At 33.5% G+C, this 16,451-nt stretch overlaps 1 protein-coding gene across 3 annotated transcripts in view; it reads right to left on the bottom strand.

Annotated features, from left to right (window-relative positions):
• LOC145270612 (carboxypeptidase D-like) overlaps positions 1–16,451 on the bottom strand; it is a 293,674-nt gene that overhangs the window by 54,581 nt on the left and 222,642 nt on the right. For all 3 annotated transcript variants that reach the window (XM_080126242.1, XM_080126241.1, XM_080126243.1), the window contains 2 exons: positions 11,528–11,636; positions 5,382–5,534 (listed from right to left, as the gene is read on the bottom strand). In XM_080126242.1, coding sequence (XP_079982368.1) covers positions 5,382–5,534; positions 11,528–11,636 — 262 coding nt within the window. The remainder of the gene's footprint in view (positions 1–5,381; positions 5,535–11,527; positions 11,637–16,451) is intronic.

Here is a 16,451-nt window from a genome sequence, read left to right as displayed (position 1 = left end):
GTATCACTTCGACCTATTTACCTTTTTCTCGCCAGCTTGTTTATTGCACTTTTGCTGGTTTTGGTCTGACCCATGACCGATTGATGTCACGGATCTAGGTCGTTCTAATCCCAGGATTTCCTATCGTTTCTCTTCCAGCTTGCCTGGATGCAGCCTTGGTCACCTTGCCTGGGATTGATCCATTGTTTCTTTGATCGACTGGGATTTCCATTGTGTTCTTTTTGTTTGCCTGGACACAGTTCGCCCTCACCTCACCTTAACACAAAGACTTTAGGTTTAAGTGCAAGTGGGTTTAACTGCAAAATCCGCACCTCAAATGCGAGTACTGCAGGCTTTGTATGTGTTTTGAATGAAGAAAACTGCTTTTTCACGTGTGTGTTGAAAGCCTGAACTGTACGCTCCAGTTGCTGGCATCCGTCAGTCTAAAAGACTATGGGATTGCACCTACAGAGGTGATTGAACACCATCTTCTTTGGGTTAATAAGCCTATCTTTGATCTACATTGTCGGTTGCAGACATCGCATGTGTAAGTCAGTGCATCATTTTGGTGGTCTGTTGAGTTTTGTCAACTGGCCTTCCTTAATAGTTTTTTTGGTCTCTGACCGTTCTGTGATGGCTCTTTCGCTGGTGGTCAGTAAAACTGTAGCTCTTATCTTTGTGGACTTCAGCAAAGCTTTCGACTCCGTCAACCGTTCGAAATTCTTGAACTCTATGGCATACCAGTAGAAATTATCGAAGCAATGAAAGTATTGTATAAAAACACACAGGCTATTGTCCTGACCCCCAGATGATGAAGAAGAACCTTTCGACATTCTGGCTGGTATTCTCCAAGGTGATACACTTGCACCTTTCCTTTTCATTATTACAATAGACTACATCATGCGTATCTCTGTGGATGCAATCAATGACAATGGACTGATTTTTTTTTTTTTTTTTTTTTTTTTTACACAGTGATCACCACTTATCAAGGCCCGGAAGCCACTCAGGGATAAGGGTCATTGCAAGTACATTACGTTAGTGAGGAAATTTGCTGAAATGTTTACTTAAGGGGGCGGTTCATTAGGAATTTGTTAACATTGGACTTGAAGACAACCAAGTTGTAGTCCGGAGGGAAGCAGGCAGACGGAACAGAGTTCCACAGGCGTGCAGTTCTAAGAAAGAAGCTCTGCTCATGAAATCCGCGTTTTGATTTAGGCACAGATATAGAGTGGGATCAATTTTTCACAGTGGATTCAGCTAGACGGGTGTTTTTCGTGAAAGATTGGCGAGGGGAGACCAGAGATTGGAGTTCAGACGAGCATCTGCCATGGAAATAACGATAAAACAAGGACAGGCTCGCAACGTCTCTTCTGTGGGAGAGAGGTTGCAGGGTAGAGAAAAGGGCATCCCCTGATGTATAAACCGAGAAGAAGTTCACGTAATCCTGCACTTTACATCATCGATGCCGATTTTGCTGATGACACTATTCTCTGACAACCTTATTAGCGCCCAGGCACTCCTATCTTCTCTTGAATCAGCAGCAAACTGTACAGGGCTTCATCTGAATACTACCAAGACTGAGTGTATGCCAATTAACATTGGCAACAACCACGAAATTAAAGCCCTCACAAATAGCATCCTCAAATGTGTTGAAGACAACAAGTATCTCGGATCACACATCAGGAACTCTGAGAAAGACTTCTGCATTAAAAAGGGCATCGCATGGACTGTTTGTAATAAAATTGATAAGATCTGGAAATCCAATCTTGCTCGCAAATTCAAAATCTAAGTTTTCCGTGTATTTATTGAGCCAATATTACTTTATGGATCGGAAACTCAGACTCTTTCAGCAAAACAACAGCATCGTTTGGATGGATGTTACACACGTCTTTTGAGAAGAGTACTTAATCTCTCATGGCGAAATCACCAAACTCAGGAACTGGTATATGGAGACTTATCGAGAGTATCAACCTCAGTTTGTAAAAGACATGTTTAGTTTGCTGGCATTGTGCACGTGCAACAGATAAACCTGTTTCGTCATTTGTACAAAAATTAACTTTTCCAGATAGGATACAACGAGATATATTTATCTCCAAGGAAGGTCCTTTGGGTGTTATTACAGAGAGGGAATACTGAAAGGGTGTAGTGAGTTCAATCTCAGCTGGGGCCCGCAAGATGATGATGATGATGGATATAAAAACACTAACATGGTTTCGAGCGCGTCATGCACCTGAATTCTCATGAAAATTTAATTCCTTTTTGCCTTATGTTTTTTAAAGGAACATTACTTCCTCAGTCTAGAAAGACTCTCTCATTTTTTTTTTTTTTTTACATGGAGTTCACCACTTATCAAGGCCCAATGGCCACTCGGGGATAAGGGTTATTGTGTGTACAGTAATCAATGGGATAGTGTAGCAATAGTATTGGAGAATTGATAAGGTGTCATTACTTAGGGGGGGGGGCGGTTCATCAGGAATTTGTTTGTGTTGGACTTGAAGACATCCAAGTTGTAGTCAGATGGGAAACAGGCAAACAGAAGACAATTCCACAGGCATGCAGTTCTAAGAAAGAAGCTTTGTTCATGATATCTACGTTTTGATTTAGGCACAGATAGGGAGTGGGGAATATTATTGACGGTGGTTTCAGCTAGTCGGGTGTTTTTTGAAAAAGATTGGCGAAGGGGGGACCAGAGAATGGAGCTCAGACGAGCACTTGCCATGGAAATAACGATAGAACAAAGACAGGCTCGCTATTCCGGAATCAAAAACAAACTTTACCATTTCTTTTCTCGTGCGACGACAGAGCACACATACATAAAATGATGTTTCCTTTAATATATTTCTATCTTAAATGTTGAGACAGGTCTTAATGTTGGTCTTAATATTGGCCTTAATATAGGTCTTAATATTGGTCTTAATATAGGTCTTAACATTGGCCTTAATATAGGTCTTAATATAGGTCTTAATATTGGTCTTAATATAGGTCTTAATATTGGTCTTAATATAGATGATAATATTGGTCTTAATATTGGCCTTAATATTAGCCTTAATATTGGTCTTAATATAGGTCTTAATATTGGTCTAAATATAGGTCTTAATATTGGTCTAAATATAGGTCTTAATATTGGCCTTAATATTGGTCTTAATATTGGTCTTAATATTGGCCTTAATATAGGTCTTAATATAGGTCTTAATATTGGTCTAAATATAGGTCTTAATATTGGTCTAAATATAGGTCTTAATATTGGCCTTAATATTGGTCTTAATATTGGCCTTAATATAGGTCTTAATATTGGCCTTAATATTGGTCTTAATATTGGCCTTAATATAGGTCTTAATATTGGCCTTAATATTGGCCTTAATATTGGCCTTAATATAGGTCTTAATATTGGTCTAAATATAGGTCTTAATATTGGTCTAAATATAGGTCTTAATATTGGTCTAAATATAGGTCTTAATATTGGTCTTAATATTGGTCTTAATGTTGGCCTTAATATAGGTCTTAATATTGGTCTAAATATAGGTCTTAATATTGGTCTAAATATAGGTCTTAATATTGGCCTTAATATTGGTCTTAATATTGGTCTAAATATAGGTCTTAATATTGGCCTTAATATAGGTCTTAATATTGGCTTTAATATTGGTCTTAATATTGGCCTTAATATTGGCCTTAATATAGGTCTTAATATTGGTCTAAATATAGGTCTTAATATTGGTCTTAATATAGGTCTTAATATTGGCCTTAATATTGGTCTTAATATTGGCCTTAATATAGGTCTTAATATTGGCCTTAATATAGGTCTTAATATTGGTCTAAATATAGGTCTTAATATTGGTCTAAATATAGGTCTTAATATTGGCCTTTATATTGGTCTTAATATTGGTCTAAATATAGGTCTTAATATTGGCCTTAATATAGGTCTTAATATTGGTCTTAATATTGGTCTTAATATTGGCCTTAATATAGGTCTTAATATTGGTCTTAATATTGGTCTTAATATTGGCCTTAATATAGGTCTTAATATTGGTCTAAATATAGGTCTTAATATTGGTCCAAATATAGGTCTTAATATTGGCCTTAATATTGGTCTTAATATTGGCCTTAATATAGGTCTTAATATTGGCCTTAATATAGGTCTTAATATTGGTCTAAATATAGGTCTTAATATTGGTCTAAATATAGGTCTTAATATTGGCCTTAATATTGGTCTTAATATTGGCCTTAATATAGGTCTTAATATTGGCCTTAATATAGGTCTTAATATTGGTCTAAATATAGGTCTTAATATTGGTCTAAATATAGGTCTTAATATTGGTCTAAATATAGGTCTTAATATTGGCCTTAATATTGGTCTTAATATTGGTCTAAATATAGGTCTTAATATTGGCCTTAATATAGGTCTTAATATTGGTCTTAATATAGGTCTTAATATTGGCCTTAATATAGGTCTTAATATTGGTCTTAATATTGGTCTTAATATTGGCCTTAATATAGGTCTTAATATAGGTCTTAATATTGCTAATTACTGACACATTTTATTTTTCTTTTTTTCTTTTGTTAAACGTTGGGAGATATTTTTCTATGCTCATGCCACGGCTGTGATACCGGGCATTGTGCTCGTGCCACGGATGAACTTGTTTCACCATTTGTACTGTGGAGGCATCCATCATCTCACAATCGATCTCAAGAGTTAACTTTTCCAGATACAACAAGATACATTTATCTCCAAGGAAGATCTTTTGGGTGCTCTGACAGATGAGGAATACTGGAAAGGTGTAGTGAGTTCAATCTCGGCTTAGGCCACAGGATGATGATGATGAATGGTCAGGCCTTTGGTTACGCTCCAGTGTAGGTCGAACAAGAGACATTGATAGCCAGAATGATGAAGAATCTTTAGATGAAGAAAAGGAAAGCCGTTAAGCTTAATTTACAACAGCAATACAACGAATGGATGGGGTAAAGGAGCTTAACACAGTACACGTTTACACATGTGTTAACATGCAGACATTCGGGGCCCAGCATGTTGTAGACTCAGTCGCAAGGAACAGAGAACAAATAATAACTCTACTCGCTCTTTTTTTGTTGCTGTTAAAAAAAATATGACATTTATTTACAGGTACTTTCCTCGAATAAAATGCGATTGGGCTTCTTCTCATTGAACTCTCGAACGTTTATGCACATGTTCTTTTTCTTTATCCTTACTGTGACGTCACTTCGCACATGGCTCAGTGTTTGTATATAGCTGCCATATGCGTGTCTGTTACAGGAGATGTCGACCATCGCACCTAAACCCGTTGCAGAGGATACAAGTGGTTGTACTGATAAACTGATTGATCAAATAGTTAATAACAAAATATGAGAGAGACCTGCAATGAAAACAAAAAGGGAGAAAGGGTTCATACCTGGAGATGAAGCCATTAAAGTATGAGAACCATTGGTCAGCAGGGCAAAAAACTGACCGTTCTTGTCAACCGGAATCGATTTGGGTTTATTGTCAATGTGTAGCGTGCAGTTGGACAGAGGCTTTCCATCGTACAGCAACTGGCCATAAACACCTAAAAATAAATAAAACAGAAAGCAAGACGTTTATACAGTTGTCCTTTGTTTGTTTTTTACATAGGCATCACCACTTACCAAGGCCAAGAGGCCACTCGAGGATAAGGGTTAAAGAGTGTACAGTAGAAATTGTACAACATAGTAATCGTTAGTAAATGGAAAATTCGGTAAATTTGTTAACAAGTGGAACGGCTCATCAAAAACTTGTTTATGTTAGACTTGAAGACAACCATATTGTCTAAGAGAAGAGAAGAGGTTATCTTTCACTAAATTGCTAAGTCGATCTTTTTTTTTTTACTCTTTCGGATAAGAGACGGTGCTTTAAGCATGACCTAGATGGTAGTACTACGGAAGCTTCAATTCAGTCTCGAAAGACAAAGGATATCCCCTGCAAAGATAGCTGCGCATGTAATTGTAAGGCAAGGGTTGCGCAATCACCCAACCACATCTCCCCCGAATCGGCACTACTTTAGTCCAGTGGCAAGGAGAAGTCCACGACAACTGGAAGCAATGCTGAGATAAGCGGAGAGCACACATACAGCACCTGGAAGTCCCAAATGGTCACCCGTTTTAGCATTGACCAGGCTCAACGTTGCTTAACTATGGTGATCACATGGGAACTGGTATGTCAATGTGATTATGCTGTATATCAGCATTTCAGCAGTATCTGTAGCAGCCGACACTCGCTACAGTCACAGGCAGAAGCTAATTCTCATGACTTCAAGATTTGAAATCCAAGTCACAAGCCAGCTCTCAATCACGTGACAGAGTATATAAAAGGCGAAATCTGAAACTCTCAACCCTCTTTGATCCTGACGTCCCCCCCCCGGGCAGAAGACTAACCCTAACCCTGCCCCTGCCTAACAAGTTAACAATGGCTTTCTTCAAACTCACATTTATTTCCACGTGCGCTACCCACACAAACTACTTACGCCTCAAAGTATCCTGTACCTCTACAAGGCCACCATTCAAAACAAAACAAAACCAAACCAAAAAAAAAAGGGAGGTAAAACTGTTTCCATTAATAATTCATCTATCGTTTTCTGTAATTTTTGGATATGTTACTATTTGTGACATGACAATTCAGTAGATATCATTGGTTTCACTGAGATGGGTATATTTGCTAATAACACCACTCTCTATAACAGGCATGAGAGGAAAACAAATGAACACATATCTAATGAAATGGCAGAAACACTAGAGGATGACCTCAAATCTGCAGTGGAATGGGGACAAAAATGGATTGTCACATTCTCTAACACCAATAACAATGGTCATTACATGAAAGTACTTCCTTTAAACTCCTCGGCCTAACGTTTACAGGGAACATGAGCTGGAATAGATACATTGAGAGCATTGCCAAGGCTGCTGCGAAGAAGGTGGGCTTTCTCTACCGTGCTAGAAAGCTACTTACGCCTAAAAGTATCCTGTACCTCTATAAGGCCATCATTCGCCCATGCATGGAGTGCTGTTGTCATATCTGGGCTGGTGTATCTGTTGCTTGTCTCTTGCTCCTGGACAGGGTTCAAAAGCGAGTCGCCAACCTGATAGGTCCTGAACTGTCATCTAAGCTTCAGCCTCTGTCCCATCGATGAAATGTTGCATTCCTCTGCCTGTTCTACAAGTATTTTAATGGTGAATGCTCTGACAAACTGCAAGCACTTGTGCCCCTCGATGTAAATACCCCCGACAAACCAGACAAGCAGCTAAATCCCACCTCTACACAGTAGAGATCACTTCAATTTAATGTCTCCCAATGGCAGAGTTATCCTGACATCTAGTTTTGGGGAAATAAACGTTTACAGGAAATATGAGTTGGAAAAATTACATTGAGAGCATTGCCAGGACCGCTGCGAAGAGGTAGGTTCTCTCTACCCTGTTAGAAAGCTACTAACGCCCAAAAGTATCTGCTTGTCTCTCGCTCCTGGACAGGTTTCAAAAGCGAGTCGCCAACCTGATAGGTCCTGAACTGTCATTTAGGCTTCATCCTCTGTCCCATTGACGAGATATTGCATCCCTCTCCCTGTTCTACGAAAACTTTAATGGTGAATGCTCTGACAAACTGCAAACACTTGTACCTCTTTGACATAACTACCCCCGACAAACCCGACAAGCCACTAAGTCTCACCCCTTTACAGTAGAGATCCCTAGGTGCAAGAAAGCCTTTTATTCCAATAGTTTCTTCCCTAGAACTGCAGGTCTTTGGAACCCCCTTCCGGGATTCTGCTTTCCCAACTGCACTGATATGCAGAAGTTCAAGTGTAATGTGAACAAACATCTTTCTACTCATCTCCCTTCATAATGTCCCTGCAAATTATGTCCTGGATAGTAGCCCCCTGCTTCAAAGTGGCACTGTGCCTTGTTTGGGGTGAAAATTGAATTAAAAAAAAAAAAACTTTATTGTTCTCAGGACTACTCTTGTCGATACAACTCAAACTCACCCACGACAACACTGAAGACTTTACCCTCTATTTCTCCTTTTACCGGTTTCCTTTGTACCGACGACTACTAGCTATAAACACATGTAAACAATACTGAACTATCTCCTTCAACTATTATTCACTATTAATTAAATATCTGACTATTATGCAGGTTGTGTGTCAGTAGCAGACAGACTACTTTTCATTTTGTCAAAAAATAATTTTTTTCAGTGTTTTCTCATGAAAAGATATACTTAAATATTTGAAGAAATGGGAGGGGTGTACTCACTTTTGTGATTATATATATATATATATTGTGTATATTTAGGCAGCATTTTCTCATTTAGACAAATATTATTGAATAGCACAGAATTATTCTGTTTTACAATTTTCCTTTTTATCTACATTTATTTCTACAATATGCCTGAGGATGATAGAAGTACTTCTGTCGAAAGCGCTTGCGATTATGGATCCAACTTATACAATTTCGAGAAGAACACAAAAAGGACTATTCGGAGATTGGAGAAGATAAAAAGGAAAATTGTAAAACAGAATAATTCCATGCTTTCAATAATATTTGTCTAAATATACATACATACACACACACACACACACACACATATATATATATATATATATGAATGGAAATGTATAAAAAAGAATGCGAAAAGTATAAAGGAGAAGATAAAAAGGAAAATTGTAAAACAGAATAATTCTGTGCTATTCAATAATATTTGTCTAAATATATATATATATATATATATATATATATATATATGAATGGAAATGTATAAAAAAGAATGCGAAAAGTATAAAAGCTTATAACTTTTCTTTATTCGTTTTCAATTGGTGACGTGCAGGAATACAAAATAATATTATGACAAAAAATTAAAAAACTGGTTTTACAGGCACATCATTTTCGACTGATCTTTCAGAATATATAAAATAACTCAAAATATAGCCATTAAAATCTAAATCCCTGGCAACAAAAGTGAGTACACCTCTTATAGAAAAGTTGCCAATGTTAACATACAACATGTCAACTCTCAATATTTTGTGTGGCCACCATCGTTATCCAAAACTGCCTTTACTCTCCTGGGCATGGAGTTTACCAGAGCTTCACATTTACAGAACCTCAAATTAGTGTGCATGGCTGTCACTCCAGGAGGCAATACACAAGAAAGCCCGCGAACAGTTTGCTGAAGACATGTCAACAAAGACTGCAGATTACTGGAACCATATCCTATGGTCTGATGAGACAAAATTCAATTTTTGTGGTTCTGATGACCTTAAGCATGTGTGGTGGCGTCGAGGTGAGGAGTACAAAGATAAATGTGTCATGCCTACAATTAAGCATGATGGTGGGAATGTCATGGTCTGGGGCTGCATGACTACGGCAGGTATCGTTATTTTCATGGCAGGTGCTCGTCTGAACTCCAATCCCTGGTCCCCCCTCGCCAATCTTTCACGAAAAACACCCGTCTAGCTGAATCCACTGTGAAAAATTTCCCCCACTCTATATCTGTGCCTAAATCAAAACGCGGATTCCATGAACAAAGCTTCTTTCTTAGAACTGCACGCCTGTGGAACTCTGTTCCGTCTGCCTGCTTCCCTCCGGACTACAACTTGGATGTCTTCAAGTCTAATGTTAACAAATTACTAATGAACCGCCCCCTTAAGTAAACACTTCCTCAAATCTCCTCACTAACGTAATGTACTTGCAATAACCCTTATCCCTGAGTGGCTTCCGGGCCTTGATAAGTGGTGATCTCTGTGTAAAAAAAAAAAAAAAGTTACATTTCATTAAGAGAAACATGAACTCCAACATGTACTACCTCCAGAAACTGAGTCGTAGATCAATGTTCCAGCATGACAATGACTCAAAACACACATCCAAGACAACCACTGCTTTACTGAAGAGTCCGAGGGCAAAGGTGATGGACTGGCCAAACATGTCTCTAGAATTGAACCCAATAGAACATCTCTGGGGCATCTTCAAGCAGAAGGTGGAGGTGTGCACAGTCTCAAATATCCACCACCTCTATAACGTTATAATTGAAGAGTGGAAGAGCATTCCAGTGGCTACATGTGAAGCTCTGGTAAACTCCATATCCGGGAGAGTAAAAGCAGTTTTGGATAATTATGGTGGCCCACACAAAATATTGAGAGTTGACATGTTCTATGTTAATACTGACAACGTTTTTTGCCAGGGATTTAGCTTTTAATGGCTATATTAACCTTATGTGAAAAAATACCGGTTTTAGCATTTTTTTTTTTAATAAGCGCACATCCAATCACAAGTAAATTCAGGTTAGAACTTGAAAGTTCTTGAGTTAATCTATATTCCCATTCAGAGACATTAACAATTGTAGTATATAAAAAGGGAGAATCAAGCAATCTTGAACAATAGTAATAGAAAAAATAAAAAATTTTTAAATAATAAAACAAAATTTTAAAATACTTAAAGAAATTCTTTTCAAATAATTAAATAAATTTTTTTAAATAATAAAATAATTTTTTTTAAATAATAACTTTTTAAATAATAAAATAAATTTTTAAAATAATAAAATAAAAAATTTTCAAATAAAATAAAAGTATTCAAATAACAGAATAAAATTTTTCAAATAATAAAATAAAATTTTTTAATAATAAAATAAGATTTTTTTAAATAATAAAATAAAAAGTTTACATAATAAAATAAAAAATTTACATAATAAAATGAAATATTTTCAATAACAAAATAAAATTTTTCAAATAAAAATGTTTTAAATAATAAAATAAAATTTTTAAAATAATAAAATGAAATTTTTTAAATAATAAAATAAAATTCTTTTAAATAATATAATAAATTTTTTTTTAAATAATAAAATAAAATATTTTTAAATAATAAAATATTTTCAATAACAAAATAAAATTTTTCAAATAATAAATTTTTTTAAATAATAAAATGAAATTTTTTAAATAATAAAATAATTTTTTTTAAATAATATAATAAAAAATTTTCAAGTAATAAAATAAAATATTTTCAATAACAAAATAAAGTGTTTCAAATAATAAATTTTTTTAAATAATAAAATGAAATTTTTTAAATAATAAAATAATTTTTTTTAAATAATATAATAAAAAATTTTTAAGTAATAAAATAAAATATTTTCAATAACAAAATAAAATTTTTCAAATAAAAAGATTTTTCATTTTATTATTTAAAAAATTTTATTTTATTATTTATAAAATAAAATATATTAAATAATAAAATGAAATTTTTTAAATAATAAAATAATTTTTAAATAATAAAATAAAATTCATTAAATAATAATTTATTTTTTAATTAATAAAATAAATTCTTTTAAATAAAGTAAAATATTTTAAAAGGATGCGAGTTCCATTATATAAGCGTTGATTTAATTTGAATAAAATACACATCAGGTGCGCTTGAAAGCCAAATTACAACACAATATTATGAAAATAAACAAACATTTTACATGTCTGTTTGAAATTTATAATTTAAAAAAATAATTAAAAACAGAAATGAAGAAAACAGTTCATAACCGTTAGCAAAACCTTTAACTAACCTTGGTTAGCCTTCTTTAAGAATTCCATGATAGGTCCAAGACTATCATGCCAAATCTCAGCCAATTTTGAAACCGGTGGGGATTTGCAGCAACTCACATGGCTGGAAATCTAGAAAAACAAAACAAAAATATTTTAGAACTTTTGAGAAGATTAATTGGATTATTTAAACTACTATTTGGCAAATAACCAAAACAAATAGTAATCCAAATAATATATATATATATATATATATATATATATATATATATATATATATATATATATATATATATATATATATATATATGTATATATGTATATATATAAAAATTACAATAAGTTTACCAAGGTAATCAAAATGGTAAACTTAAAATATATTATAAATATTAAAGAGTTAATACTACAAGTAAAATAAACTCGACCAGATGTAAAAGCTCAATAAAACCGAAAAGGAAATAGAGCTTATAATATGAACAAATGATTAATAAAACATGTTAAAAAAACATCTTGAAAAAGAGTTAAAAACATATTTAATTTTAAAAAGGAAGCACAAGATAAGTGGATAGTCCTTAATCCGCGGAGTTTCATATATATATATATATATATATATATATTTATATATATATATAATTACTTCATTTACTCACATAAAATTAATATACGAAAGTATAAATGTATGCGTAAACTTTAAGTATTTATTCAAAAGTGCTCAATACGTAGGTAGAGCTAGTTAGTAATTTATAAAATATATATGGCGATTAAGCAACACTGAATATTCTGCGTTTCATGCACGTAAGCCTGAAGAATCCTAGAGTGGGTGAAACGCGGAATATTCAGTGTAGCTTAATCGCCATTTATATTTTATAAATTACTATATATATATATATATGTATATATATAAATTTAAAGGAGATTAGAATAATAGTCTAAAGAGCTAAGTGTATTTTAATGTAACAGTGAAATTACTAGTTTAATTAAAATACAGGAAATGCTCGTTGTAATTTAGATATATAATAAGCTCGATAGTTAAATGTCCTAGAGCTAATTCAATATTAAGTAATGTGATTTTTAATTTAAAAATTTAAAAAAAATTTTTTAAATTTAAAAATCAAATTTTAATTAAATTAAAAATCAGTTTCATAAGAAGGAACAACAACAAAGTCAATTATATATATATATATATATATATATATAATTATTATTATTATTATTATATTGACTTTGTTGTTGTTCCTTCTTATGAAACTGATTTTTAATTTAATTAAAATTTGATTTTTAAATTTAAAAATTTTTTTTTAAATTTTTAAATTGAAAATCACTTTACTTAATATATATATATATATATATATATATATATATATATATATATATATATTTGTATGTAATATACTGAGTTCGTGTAATCCAGTAAATTTCCATATACCAATAAGTTTTAAGCCAAAAAAAAATTAACCTACAAAATTATTATATTTCATAATTGAGCATTAATATACTGTGTAAGCAAAATCAAGACATTCAAAAAATGGCAAAAAAAAGTGCATTTCATTTTATGTTACAATTGTTTCCATGTTCAGTCGACAATTTCAAACATTATATCGTTTGAAAATTTTCAAAACCCAGCATTTCTTCAGACTTTATGAATAAAAACACTCTTGACAACAGAACATTGTTTGAAGAGAAAGAAAAAGAAAGAAAAATTCCCTTAATGGAAAAAGCATGTGAGAAACATTTACCCTTGGGGTAACCTCCACAGAAGGCCCATTTAATATATATATATATATATATATATATATATATATATATATATATATATATAATAATTATAATTTACTATAATAATTATTAAATGCCTACAGACACTAGTATTTCATCCTTTTGGAAATCATCAGTGCAGGGTGTCACAATTAACGCAAGTCGAGAGATTCGAACCCCGGCAACAGAAGTCAGGTCTGGCTTCATTACCAAGGACCCGGACCATTCGGCTACCGTTGACCGTGAGAGATACAGTTGAAATTAAACATTTATTCATATTAAATGCTTTTAACATCAGTCAGAGTGATCTAATCATTATATGACGATCTGCGCATATGACATAAGTTGATCGACTTTATTACAACTGAAAGTGCTCAACTATAAGAAGTTTCTTAAAGGGGCTGACATTATTATTTACTATAATAATTAGTAAATACCTACAGACACTAGTGTTTCATCCTTTTCAGAATAATCAGTGCAGGGTGTCACGATTAATGCCATATATATATATATATATATATATATATATATATATATATATATATATATATATATATATAAATAAAGCTCCAGCAAGAATTAAGCCTTTTTTTTTAAAACTAGCAATTCAGCCCGATTTTGCTCTTGCACTATTAATAACTTTATATGCATATATGTATTAAAAAGTTTGACTCATGTACAGGTAACCTACATCTAAAATTTCTAAAAACTATATATATATATATATATATATATATATAAAAGGCTTCCTTCAGTCTTGACAGCCACTGTAAGGGTGCCTGCGCGTGAAATTTGTGTGGCAAGAGTTGCGCAATCGCCAACCACGCTTCTCCTGAGTCAACATGGTTGCATACCAGTGGCAAGTTGAGGTACAAGACGACTGGAAACAATGCCGAGATAAGCGGAGAGCACATACAGCGCCTAGAATTCCCAAATGGTCACCCATCTGGTATTAGCCAGGCTCAACGTTCCTTAACTTCGGTGATCTGACGAGAACTGGTGGTATGTCAATGTGATTATGTCGTATATGTCGTATTATGTCGTATATATATATATATATATATATATACTAGCAGTTCAGTCCGGCTTTATTCGGGCCTTATGCATTGTTCATAACTTTATGTGTATATGCATATGTTACAAAGTTTGACTTATAATGTCCAGGTAACCTACATCTAAAATATAAAGTGTTTAGACCCAAAATTGGCAGAGGAGTTTGGTAGAGTTTGCAAAGGTCAACTCTTTCAACTTTGACCTCTTGGCAGCCAAATTTTTGCCCAAAAACTGATTAGAAAGTTTGCTGCGTGTCTGAATACCCTTTATGTAAAGTTTGCTGCATGCCTTTATACAAAATTTACACTTTATGTAAAATTTCAAATGTTCAAGCCCAAAATTGGCTGAGTAGTTTGCTAGAAACCACAAAGGTAAAATCTTTTGAACTTTGACCCCCTGGCAGCCAAATTTTCGGTCATGTCTGCATACATTTATGTAAAATTTAAAATGTTTAGACTAAAAATTGGTTGAGTAATTTGGTAGAGATTGCAGAGGTCAACTTTTTTTTTTTTTTAAAACTTTGACCCCAATTTTGACTCTTTAACATTTATTATTTTGGGTTCAAATCAAATTAAAAAGTTTGATCCATGTCCAAGTAACCTACATCGAAAATTTCTAAAATTTTAGAATGAAAATTGACAGAGGAGTTTGGTAGAGTTTTCAAAGGTCAAATCGTTAAACTTTGACCCCTTGACAGCTAAATTTTTGGCCGAAAAATGAGAAAATTTTTTTTCCAAATTTGTCAAATCTCAAGTCTGTAGACTGAAAATTGACAGGGTAGTTTGGTAGGGAAATGTACACACACAGACACACAATTTCACTTATATATATATATATATATATATATATATATACACACACACACACAATAATTCTACAATTATATAAATGCAACTTTGTCTGTGTGTGTGATTTCGTTCCTTATAGACTCTGAAACGGCTGAACAGATTTTCTTTAAAATTTACAGAACTTTAGTGTATAAGTCTGGGAGTGATCTTAGTTAAGTTTTGTCTCAAAAATACGCCCGATAATTAATGATAAATAAAACCGCTATTTAAATTAATCTACCATCGGTAAAGCCATTTTTTTTTCGATATCGTCGCTTAGCAACAATCATAGAACAATGGGCCGTGAAAATTCTACTTATTTAAATTTGATTGGCTAAGTATTTCATCATATCCCGATCCGTTCCGTTATCGGCCCAGAAACGCTCGTGAAAGTTTGCCTTTATTGTGGAAACATGGATGCACAAATACAATTAAAGTGAGGAGATATTAACTTATAGAACTATTTCCATAAAACATTATCCTAAAACATTGTCATCAAACATTATCATAAAACATTTTCATCAAACATTATCATAAAACATTATCATAAAACATAGGAAAACCTGAAGAGTCTTGCCCCCTCCCCCCACTCTCTATTTTTGTATTTTACTCTTTTTTTTTTTTTTTTTTTTAAATATTTTTAGTGGGTTTTTTTTTTACATGGAGGTCACCACTTATCAAGGCCCAGAAGCCACTCGGGGATAAGGATTATTGCATGTACAATAATCAATGGGACAGTATCATAGTAATCGTTAGTATTGGAGATTTGATAAAGTGTCTTATTTAAGGGGGTGATTCATCAGGAATTTGTTTATGTTGGACTTGAAGACATCCAAGTTGTAGGCAGGTGGGAAACAGGCAAACGGAACAGAGTTCCACAAGCATGCACTTCTAAGAAAGAAGCTTTGTTCATGCAATCTACGTTTTGATTTAGGCACAGGGTTATTATCGAATGGACACTAGTCTACCAGATTATACAAAATACCCCATCATACTTGGCCTTTTTGCTGAGATCAAAGTGTAGTATCTGTTCCGGCAGATGCTGCCCTTTGAGATCATTGCCCTTGTGGCAATTGGTTATTGGTCCATGCAGGGGCAACCCTATATGCAATTTAATTTATTCGTTACGCCATGAGTCCTAACTTTCACGAAAAACAATCATCCAGTTGAAACCACTACCAATATTTCCCCCCTACTCTTTATCTGTGCCTAAACCTAAACGTAGATTCCGTGAACAAAGCTTATTTCTTAAAACAAATGTAAAACAATTGTAAAATAATTGCAAAACAAAATGCAAAACAATTGTAAAACA

The sequence above is a fragment of the Euprymna scolopes genome, chromosome 46 (genome assembly GCF_053919585.1).
Source record: "Euprymna scolopes isolate OS-2025 chromosome 46, ASM5391958v1, whole genome shotgun sequence".
Lineage (NCBI taxonomy): Eukaryota > Metazoa > Mollusca > Cephalopoda > Sepiida > Sepiolidae > Euprymna > Euprymna scolopes.
Note: the sequence above shows the minus strand (reverse complement) of the source record. Positions and strands in the feature narration are given on the sequence as shown.